The sequence below is a fragment of the Misgurnus anguillicaudatus genome, chromosome 24 (assembly GCF_027580225.2).
Source record: "Misgurnus anguillicaudatus chromosome 24, ASM2758022v2, whole genome shotgun sequence".
Lineage (NCBI taxonomy): Eukaryota > Metazoa > Chordata > Actinopteri > Cypriniformes > Cobitidae > Misgurnus > Misgurnus anguillicaudatus.
The window spans coordinates 39,780,957-39,792,525 of NC_073360.2; the positions used below are offsets into that span (position 1 = coordinate 39,780,957).

Sequence of the window (11,569 nt, forward strand, 5' to 3'; positions counted from 1 at the left end):
TATAATAAAATATAGAAATATAATAATGAATGAATGAAAATATGATAGAAATGATAAAAATGAAATGGATAATAATAAAATAATATTAAATAATCAAATAAACAATTATATGGATAACTAATGATTATAAAATGATTGTAAATAAATGATTAGAAATAAACTAAAAAAAACATTCTGCACGTGAGGATCTAAGATAGGATCCTTCAATGGTTAACAGAAAAATTAACCTTTAAAGCAACACTATGTAGTTTTTTTTACCTTTAAATAATGTCTCTAAAATTATTTTAGTGATAGAACAAGTTTTAACTGGACAAATTGTACTGTTGCTGCAACCTGAGCAACCTCCTAGCGGCTACAAGCACACTCTGAAAGTGGCGGTGGAGGGTAGAGCACACAGCCCCGCCCCTCCCCCTGCCTGCAGAAGACTGTCTGATACCAGGCACTGTTGCACATTTCAACCACATGGGGGAGCTGTAAGTCATTTTACATGGAAACTACATGATTTGTGTTTTATTAAAGCAAAACTAATAAAAAACAAAAACAAAACTGTTTTATTTAAAAAAAAAATAAAAACATGAATAAATATAATTGGAGGTGGAAAGGCCATCAATTTAGTGTGAAGTCTGTGGAGACAAAAATAGTTGTCAGAGAAAGTTGCCTCAACCAATACACCAAATAAACTCACTGAAGAGTGTGAATATATTGATGGGTTGCACGGCGGCGTCATTAACTGGTTGCGCGCGCAACCGAGAGGCAGAAAGAAGAGATGTGCATTGTGTTGTAGGCCGTAGCGGTGTCTGCAAGTCAAAATGCCAAGGAGTTGTTGCATGGAAAATAATACCAACAGAGTCAGTGCTGGGTGCCTGATGTTAACATACCAGTAGATGCGACTATTACGTTACTAGCCTAACATTATAATTCATACATGTATCACAGTAACACTGCAAAAATAAAGACAGAAAAACAGATCCAACTAAAATCAAGTTTTATTTATATACAAACAATAAAGAACGCTTCAATAATTAAGGTTGTTGCAGTAGTGGATCAGCTCACCAATCGGGCTTTCTGCCTCCTGGATGCGCACGCACCCTGTAATGTTTGTAAACCTGCAACCCGTCTATAGAAATAACAGTCTAAATATAAGCCAAATCAACAAATAACAATCAAAGCGAGGCATTGCACTGAACTCAGCCACAGAAAGACATGTAAGAGACACCCACTATTACGAGCTTATACTTTGTCAATAAGTTTGCCAACTGCTTATTAAGTCAAATAAGAACAACCTGCTTGTGTGTATTGTTAAGGTGAATGTGAAGTCTGTGTCCTACACACTGATGTGTTGCTGGCAGATAAGCTTCAGGCTTACTTACCTTCTTCACATAAGGTTTGCTACATGGAGACTTTCTCAGCGTTGAGCGGAGGATGTGACTGGAAGCGGTGGCAGATTTGCAGGAGTTCTTAAAGATCCTTCCACGATGCAGCAAAGTCCCACCTCTGCGGGGCTGTGGAGTATTAGGAATCGTGAACACCACATGTTGCTTTTGCTTAGCCTAGCAAAAAAGTAAGAAAGACTACATTTTTTGTGCAGCAGATGTTGTCTTAGAAAAAAGTATATAGTGGCGTATGTTCAAATTATTATATTAGATACTCGAAACAAACTACCTCACCTTACAGACTGGATGCATGTTCTCATGCCTGCCCTTTACAGTCGTCTGAGAGAAGCAGCTTGTCGACTCATTCATCTGTAAAAACAGCATTAGTATCTATACTGTATGCTCCTCCTAAAGGTTTTTAAGTGTTACTATGCCCCCCATACAAAGAGTGTAGACACCAAATAAAACAGAAAATATTGCTTTTTACTTGTCATACCTCAGGTGTGGCTGCTCGCTGGGATCCAAAGCGATTTCGATCATGCAAGCTATGCATCTTTTGTGATGAACGTAGGTGTGAAGCAGCATGTTGAATGGTCTCTTGTGGGCTACCCATACGCAGGTGTTCATCCGTTAATGTTAAAGATGGAATTCCCATATTATGCTATAGAAGCAGAAGAACAGCTTTATTTCAGTCTCATGCTGCGTCTTACCTCAAGGCATTGATGGTGCATGTCAAGATGATTATAAAAGTAGTAACAGCTAGAAGAAAGGTTAAAGGGGCAATAAGTAGGATTTACCCCCATCTAGTGGTGGAATTGTAATTTGCATTCAAACGAACAGTGCTTTCTAGTGCCTCCCCTTTCCAAATGCGTGTTGCAACTACGGTAGCCGTTATGTAATCGCTGATCTCCTTGTTCGTTGCAGCTGGTTCACGTGTTCTGAATGAAAACGCCTACCAACACGTTTCCACAACGCTAGTGCTTTTTGTCCCTCTCTGTTATTATAGTTTATCAGTATGGGGGAACGACATGGATGCCTCCTTGGACTTACCCGTTCAATGCAAGTAAAGAGGAGAAATTCTAAGCTTACAAAGAAAAGTCAGATCACTAGCAGAGGTCATTTGACACAGAGGACACGTATGAATAAAGTCATTGATTTTGATTAACAAAACACTTAAAATCCTACTTATTGCCCCTTTAACAGATGAATATGCCAGCTAACTTTATTACCCTGGACTCCAGCGGGTAGCTGCTCTTCATGTGAGGTAGGCAGGCTTTGTTTCGTGCCTGCAGTTCAGCGATGCGCATCAAGTCATCTGCAGCGTGTTTTGTTTCATTCTCTGCCCGATACAGAACATACCAACAGTACAGCACAAGACAGATACCAAATTTCAATCTACAGTACTGGCCAATTATTTTAATATGTGCTACATAGTGTTAAAGGTCCCCTAATACAGCAATTATTCAAGATGTCGTCATGAATGCTGATCTGCATGTAAATCCCTGTGTCAAAGAGCTGACCCATAACTTCTTGATGGAATGATCTTCACTATAGCTCGCACCCAACAGATTTGTTTCTGACTCGTTCACACAGAATGCTTTCCGTTAATGTTACGGCAATGCTACTTAGTCCTCTTTACAGGAGCGATAGCAGAACATTTACAAGATGTGTGTGTTCACACAGAACCCTCTCTGCCAATTTTAGGCAAGTTTTCTGGGACCAAAGTGCTGTGTGAATGGGGTTTGAGTGTGACTAAAAGCAAGTAGTTGTAGAGATGTTTAATGTATAATATTTCTGCAAAATTTGGACAGACCTTGAAGTTCATTTGTTTTAGATGAAGTTGCGGTTACATCATTTCCCCTGAAGAGATTTGTAGAGACAGGTCTGAAATGCTGGGCAGCCAGTTTGCGCCGATATTGGGAAGAGGGTGGACTACAAACAGATTCCTTTGCTTTAACACTTCCCGGTGTCTTCTAGACACAACCATGAAAAAAAACAATTTAATAGCTCCATCGATTACCAAAAGAAAAGGGGTAAGAAATGCACAACAATGTGTATAAGAAAAAGATGGCATGTGTCTACATCACCAGAGCTTAAAAACCCCAAAGCAGGGGTGACCAGACTCCAAACCTGGTCCTGGAGGGCCAGTCCTCTGCAGGGTTTAGCTGAAACCTCCCTCAACACACCTGTCTGAAAGCATCCAGTCCAGGGGTGGGAATTCCTGGTCCTGGAGGGCCACTGTCCTGCAAAGTTTAGCTCCAACCCCGACCAAACGCACCCGAATGTCATTTCCAAGTAATCCTGCAGCCTTTGATTAGGATTTTCAGGTATGTTCGATCAGGGCCGGAGCCAAACCCCGCAGGACAGCGGCCCCCCATGCCCACCCCTGATCCAGTCTGCCTAGGAAGACCTTGATAAGCTGGATCAGGTGTGTTCAATTAGGGTTGGCGCAAAACCATGCAGAGACACCGGCCCTCCAGGAGCAGGATTGGACACCCATGTCCAAAAGAGTCCACTTCAGTCCAAGTAAGACCAGGTGCAGAGAATGAGAAAACAGATGTGTGTATCCCAGCAGGCATCACCTCAGTTGACCAATGCATCATTCAGAGTAACATACCTGCAGAGTGCTGGTCTCACCAGACGGTGCCAAATGGCTAGAAAAGAAAAAAGACTGCAAGTCTGCTCTAAACTCAGAGTTATCTGTGGATTTGTTTAGTTACCTGTAAGAATTGAGCAAATCATTGAACTTGTTGTTGTCCTGCCATTCAAATGGGACTCTAAGGTAGTCGATGTCATCATTCACCCTCCTCTGTTTTTGTAGACGCCGGACAGAAAGGTTTACCTTAAACATGGAATTACACAATATTACACAGAAGACTCCAGCAGACAAGTCTCACTTCTTAATCATCAATTATTTGTAAACTAACTTGAGTCTGCAAGCTTTCGACTTTGTCCTTCTCCTGGTCTCGTTCCATGCGAGCCAGTGTCAGTTCGGTCTTCAGAGCTTCGATATCTCTCCTGCTGGCCTCTAGGGAGTTCATAAGAGACTTGTTCATCTCCTGAGCCTTCACCAGCTGCTGTTTGATATAGTTGTAATGATTGATTTTCTCCAACATCATCTTCACCGTCTCCAAAAGCTGTTTACATTGCTGCTTCCATTTTATGGCAATATCATTTAAACCAAGGATGGAGACACTTTGTCCCTCCACCTTCAGCTCCAGTTGAGCTCTAAGCCTCTCTTGATCCTTCATCTCATTCTGAAGAGAAGTCAAACAAGCTTCGCTCTCAGAGGCAACAGAGGAGATCTCTAGGACTTTTGCCTGAAGTTGACTCACAGTCTTCTCAAGCTCCTCACACCTGGCTGTCTCAAGCTCCAAAGTTGTTTTTCTCTGGGTTTCTTGATGGCAAAGTTGCTGCTGAAGCAAGAGGAGCTCAGATTCCTTCTGGGCACTCATAGTTTTAACCTCAGCTAACTGGCTCTGAAGAGAGGTCATGTTTTCCATCAGCACTTTGTGTTCTGCCTCTAAAACAGAAAACTCCAGATGCTTCTGATGTTTGTTTTCATTGTAGTGACAGATCTTTTCTTTTAGATGTGTTACTTCAGCTGACAGAACCATAATGTCTTCCTGTTTCTTTGATGCAGTAAAAGCAGCACAGCGAAGTTCTTGCTGAAGTTTCCTAATAGTATCCTCATGGTCTTTCCGAATTGATTTGATCACTTCATTTATTTCAACATTTTGATCCTTCACAAGCTTCACCTCATGGTTTAGAGAGTCATTCCAATTACTTAATTTCCTGATTTCATCATCCTTCGAGGATATTTGCTCAGTCAGTTCCAGAACTTTTATCTGGAGGCTCTCAATTTTGGTCAAAGCCTGACAACAGACAATTTTAAACATTACAACTTCATAGTGTTAAATGGATCCTAGCGATTTATTCTTATTTATGACTGGATGGCAAAAGCTGTTCAAAGTTTTGTCTGTCCATTTCTGTCTGTCTGTGTCTGCCCGTTTCCGTCCGTCCGTCCGTTTGTCCGTCTACGTCTGCTTGTTTCTGTCTGTCCGTCTGGGTCTGCTTGTTTCTGTCTGTCCGTCTGGGTCTGCTTGTTTCTGTCTGTCCGTCTGGGTCTGCTTGTTTCTGTCTGTCCGTCCGTCCGTCTGTTTGTCTGTCTATGTCTTTCTGTCTGTCAGTCTACGTATTCCTGTGTCTGTCTGCGTGTCTTCCTGTCCGTCTGTCTGCATGACTTCCTGTCCATATGTCGGTCCGTCTGCGTGTCTGCACATCTTCCTATCCGTGTCTGCTTGTGTCTGTCTGTCTGGGTCTGCGTCTACCTGTCTGTCTGTCTACATCTTCCTGTGTCTGTCTGCGTGTCTTCCTGTCCGTCTGCGTGTCTTCCTGTCCGTCTGCGTGTCTTCCTGTCCGTCTGCGTGTCTTCCTGTCCGTCTGCGTGTCTTCCTGTCCGTCTGCGTGTCTTCCTGTCCGTCTGCGTGTCTTCCTGTCCGTCTGCGTGTCTTCCTGTCCGTCTGCGTGTCTTCCTGTCCGTCTGCGTGTCTTCCTGTCCGTCTGCGTGTCTTCCTGTCCGTCTGCGTGTCTTCCTGTCCGTCTGCGTGTCTTCCTGTCCGTCTGCGTGTCTTCCTGTCCGTCTGCGTGTCTTCCTGTCCGTCTGCGTGTCTTCCTGTCCGTCTGCGTGTCTTCCTGTCCGTCTGCGTGTCTTCCTGTCCGTCTGCGTGTCTTCCTGTCCGTCTGCGTGTCTTCCTGTCCGTCTGCGTGTCTTCCTGTCCGTCTGCGTGTCTTCCTGTCCGTCTGCGTGTCTTCCTGTCCGTCTGCGTGTCTTCCTGTCCGTCTGCGTGTCTTCCTGTCCGTCTGCGTGTCTTCCTGTCCGTCTGCGTGTCTTCCTGTCCGTCTGCGTGTCTTCCTGTCCATATGTCGGTCCGTCTGCGTGTCTGCACATCTTCCTATCTGTGTCTGCCTGTCTGTGGGTGCGTCTTCGAATTCGTATGTCTGCGTGTCTTCCTGTCTGTCTGGATCTTCCTATATGTCTTCATGTCTATCTGTATGTCTGTGCGTCTTCCTGTCTGTCTGATCGTCTTCCAATTTGTCTGTCTGCGCGTCTTCCTGTCCGTACGTCTTCCTATCTATCTGTATGTTTGTCTGTGTCTTCCTGTCTTGTCTGTCCATTTTCCTATCCTGTGCGTCTGCGTCTTCGGATTCGTATGTCTTTGTATTTTCCTGTCTGTTTGTCTGTCTTTGTATTTTCCTGTCCGTCTGTCTGTCTGCCAAATAGCAGCTTGAATACGATGCAACAAATAAGGCTACAGGAACACTGACAAACAAATAAGAGAAGTATAACACACAAGTACTATAATGATTTACCCTCTGTGTGACAGCTTCATTCAGCTCATTCTCCCATTTAGACCGAGACATTTCACAAGCCAGTGTGAGTTTAGCAATCTCCTCCTCAGCTCTTTTCAGCTGGGCAAAAGCATTTTGGACCTGACCAGGAGCAGAGACGGATAAGACTCGACTGAATCTGAACAAACCATTTTAAGTCGGACAGAAAAGCAGAATCTCACCTGAGCAGCAAGAGTTGCATTTTCCTCTCTCAGCTCATTAATCTTGATTTCTTTCTGAGAGCTGCTGGTTTTGAAATCTTGACATTGCTTTACAATCTCGTGCACTCTTTGGAGAAGACTGTAAAATAGAAAAATGTGGAATTTCCACTTTAAATAATTCTGATAATTTACTCAAACTCTAAAATTTGTCCGTCTTTGTTCATTCGAAAATAGTTTTTTTGAAGAAACATTTCAGGATTTTTCTCCATATAGTGGACTTTTGAAACCGCAAACTGTTGAGGTATAAGGTCTCTAAACAATCCCAGCTGAGGCATAAGGGTCTTATTTAGGAAAAAGATAATGTTTGGAAAAAAAACACTTTTAAACCACAAATTCTCGTCTTGCACTAGCGGTGTGATGCGCCATCGTGACCTTAGGCATCACATAATCACGTTGAAAGGTCACGCATGACGTATGTGAAACTGCCGCTCCAGTGTTTACAAGGGTAGAGAACGTATGTAAATATGTAAGGTGTGACCTTTTGACATGATTATATAACACACAAGGTCACGCTAGCGGATCATAAGGCTAGTGCAAGATGAAAAATTGTGGTTTTACAGTACATATTTTTTTGGGGGGGATAATTGTTTTGCTAGATAAGACCCTTATGCCTTGTTTGGGATCGTTTAGAGTCCTTTGAAGGTGCACCGAAACTAAACTGCTGAAGTCCACTAAAGTCCACTATATGGAGAAAAAAAATGACATCCTAGAATGTTTTCCTTAAAAAAATAATTTCTTCTCGACTGAACAAAGACAGACAAACATCTTCGATGACATGGGGGTGAGTAAAGAATTTTCTCAAGTTATGCACATAAGTTGTAAATAAGCACAGATTTTGAACACAAAGAGAAACTAAAGTTTCTCAATCGAAGATTAAAAGATGCTCTTTGAGGTCCCCAATGATGGCCCAATGATGGTGAACCGTCTCACCATTCTTTCTTCTCCTGAAGTTCCAGCTGATATACATCATGGCCCTTCTCAAATTCTCCTATTTTTTGTAGGAGATGATCCATTCGGTGCTGCAGTTGAGAGATGATACCATCTGAAGATTTAACACATACAAAACTTTATTTATTCATTAAGATGACAACATGTGTCCTAGTCTGTGTAAATATGACCTTGATATATCTTTAAAGAGCACCTATTGTCCGATTCACGTTTTTACATTTCCTTTGGTGTGTTTGTATTAGTACATGTTAACGATATTCAAAAGGCACAAACTGCAAAGTCAATTATCATCTGCAGAGTAAATCTCTTTTCTTGGACTACAACAAACACATGGATTGTAGGCAACAGTTTACTTCCTGGGATTGGTGATGTAGACACGACCGACATTATCATAATTCCTTGCGCTTCAGACTCAGTCTGTAGGTTAACTCCTGCTAGCATAGCATTGTGAGCGAATCTTTTAAACATTTTAAGGAGCGTCATATTTCTGTCTGACGTCATAAGTATTCAGGGCAGGCCAATCACAACGTACAGATAAGCTGGCCAATCAGGGACAAAGTGCTTTTCAGATCAAGTGAAATTTGGTGCTACAAAAATGTACAGTACGTGAAAATTTTGTTTTTAACCATAAACCATGTGAACACATTATATTATAATAAATAAACAAAACAACTCTGTTTTTAGCAATCAAATAGGTGCTCTTTAATATTGACTGAGTAAGATCATGTTAAAGATTGACATTTAAGTAAAATCAATGAGTAAATATTCAACTTTGATGCTTCAAAACTTATCAATAGATTATGAGACTTTAGCCTGATTCAGACCAGGGTCACAGTATCATGTAAATGGATGCAACTGACAAATAAAACAAACACACGTTAAATACAGATATGAATTGTGATAAAATAGTGCCCGTAGGCCACAACAAATAAATATATAAGCAAATAAAATTTAATAGAATTAAAACAAAATTTATTAGTTGGATAAAATTTCAATGCAGAAAAAGTTGCAGTGAGCAAGATGTTGTACAAGTCGTTTAAAAATAAGAGAAAAGAAAACATATGCATAAAATAATTATCTGATACCTTTCTCAGGGATGATGCTAATCTGATTGGCCAGCTCTTTTTCTAGTTGGTCTCCGTCTCTGGGAGGACCGTGAAACCAGCCGAAGAATGGAGACTCATCACCGGTACAAAATGATGAATTGATGCTGCACTCACTACTAGAGGATAAATGCAAGACGCCTACAAAAAGAAAGACCATTCACTTTAATGTTATTCAGTGGATGTTTTAACATATTAACAATTAATATGCAAGATTTTCAATAGCATAGTGAACAATGAAAGTAACAAACATGGATGCTTACAGTCTTTGGTTAGAAACTTATCTAGGCATTCATCTAAAGACAGACCATCAACGTCATCTTTTACGAAGCGAAACATCGATGAGATCATCAGCTGACATAAGACAGATGTACAGTCAAAAATGAGAAGTATATTGCACATGCAGTAGATATACGAAGCAGATCATTCAACAAAATGATACTCAACCTCAGTCTTGACGTCTAAATCAGGAATCATGTTGTTTATTTTAAAATCACAATAACAGAGGACAAGAACCACCTGTGCACATACACAAACATATATTTGAAATGTGTTCAATTTTGAATACAATTATACATCCAAAAACTGGTTTCTTATATGGAGAAAATGGCACACCTTGGCGAGCTGAAGCTCAAGTTCAATTCCTTCATTTATCTTCTTAGAGATAACTGCACTTTGTCCTCTGTTAAAGACAAATTCGTCTGCAAATGAAGGAGAGATGTTATACTCAAAGATAAAACAAATAAAAAATTTTGTTTTGTAAATAAATGTGTGGAACCATCGCACAGAGAACCCATGCACTCGACAGGCCCTGTCGGTAGGAACCAGCATCACTCTGTGTGGCGTCCAGGACTACAGCACAGCTTTGATCGGCAGTCACATTAGGACAAACCACAGTTTACTAATTTTAATGTCTGTATGACGTTTCCACATGAATGGATTTGCACAAATTGCTGAACGCCTGGGATCGAACATGCAACCTTTGCATCGGCAGCCCAGCTGCTTTAACCACTGAGCTATTATCACCCTCCACCATCTAACCGCAAACCTCACTATAGGACAACTTCATATTCAACTTCCAAACAAACAGGAAGTCAAATAGTTCACCTACAATTCTTGTATAACATTTAAGAATATCTTAGAATTTGTGTTTCAGGGTAAACTTTACCTTTAGATGCATGTGATTTTAAAAACTCACCCATCAGTATGTTGAAAATGATTTTAATAGTCTCTGAAAATGGTGGCACCAACAACGTTTCACAAGACATTTTCCCACATCTAAAGAAAATACACACAACAAACAAAATACAAAGAACAAAAAAACACATTTAAAATTTATCATAAGAGTTTGAAGGCGTTTCAAATTTAACCAAGCAAGAGCATCAACATCCCCAACTCACACTTTGTAGGCAAACCTCCGGAGTTGTCCATCCTTAATTTTAAGGATTTTCCAAACGGGTTCCTCTGGACACAAGCCGTTTACCTAAATTCAAATGACCAATATGGTTACCCACACTTGGAATATGACCTTGCATTTAACCAGGGTTGCAAAGCTCGGGAATTTCGGAAATATTCCAAGTTGGAATTAAAGAAAAATGTCTGTACATTTTGGGTAATTTATACAAACGTTAGACTTGTTCGACTTCATGCGGCGCCGCAAGAATCCATAGTCGGATGACGTCAAAGTACCGCGAGAGCGATTCGCGAAATCATACGGAGGAGTTGCTTTTAAATCGCCCTCGCGGAACTTTGACGTCAACCACAACTTCCATATATTCTCGTGTAATTTCCATGGGAAGTTTCTAAAATTCCTAGAATTCTGCAACCCTACAATTAACCCGTCCAGTGAGTAATGAACACACACACACCCCCGCCACTGTCAATCCGCCAGCCGCAAGACTATCTGGCTACAAATTCGACTCTCTAACCACTGGTCATATAAAACATAATGAGATGTCAGATTAAGAGAGAAATAACTTACCCATGACAACAGAGCCGCTTCCTTCACATCACTTAACTCCATGATCCCCAAGTTTATGTTGCAAACTGCATTAAAAACATTTTTGCGTTTAACACATCAACTAAAATAAAAATGTAAAGTACAGGCATATTTATTTACAACATAAAGCAAAAAAGCATTTCGTTTTTTCTACATGTGCATGAAAGGTTAGGTTTATGTTGTTCATACAGCAGGTACACAGGTGTCATTTGTTTGAGACTTTCACTTCTAAATAATCTGTATTGAACACATTGATCAAGTTTGATTGTATGTTTGAGAACTGAAGAACACACGTTTGCAATGTTATTATGTTACAAAATAATTCCCTTATAAGTTATGCAAAAAATACTATTTTGTAATTATTTGAACATGTTAATTTTCACATTTATTTTTATAAATATATTACGTAAATTGCTAAACTCCGTTTTACTTCTTTACCACGCTACTAACACTTACCAAACAGGTGAAACAATCGTTCGAGACGGTGTGGTTGGTTGAACAGCCGTTTATATTTGATGACGTAATGCGCTTTCC

The 11,569-nt window shown here is 40.7% G+C and overlaps 1 protein-coding gene and 1 non-coding gene across 2 annotated transcripts; both read right to left on the reverse strand.

The window, feature by feature from the left end:
- Positions 1-495: 495 nt before the first annotated feature.
- Positions 496-11,547, reverse strand: LOC129438665 (uncharacterized). Its single transcript, XM_055197488.2, has 20 exons — positions 11,492-11,547; positions 11,018-11,082; positions 10,437-10,519; positions 10,235-10,314; positions 9,652-9,737; positions 9,484-9,555; positions 9,300-9,390; positions 9,019-9,177; positions 7,916-8,027; positions 6,947-7,064; positions 6,747-6,866; positions 4,301-5,248; positions 4,094-4,215; positions 3,991-4,027; positions 3,187-3,346; positions 2,603-2,712; positions 1,870-2,034; positions 1,668-1,742; positions 1,371-1,550; positions 496-623 (listed from the first exon to the last, which is right to left on the reverse strand). Exons 2-20 carry the CDS (start codon positions 11,057-11,059, stop codon positions 612-614), a joined length of 2,772 nt encoding a protein of 923 aa, XP_055053463.2. The 5' UTR covers positions 11,060-11,082; positions 11,492-11,547; the 3' UTR covers positions 496-611.
- On the reverse strand, positions 9,803-9,931 carry LOC129439038 (small Cajal body-specific RNA 14). Its single transcript, XR_008642762.2, has one exon.
- Positions 11,548-11,569: the final 22 nt, after the last annotated feature.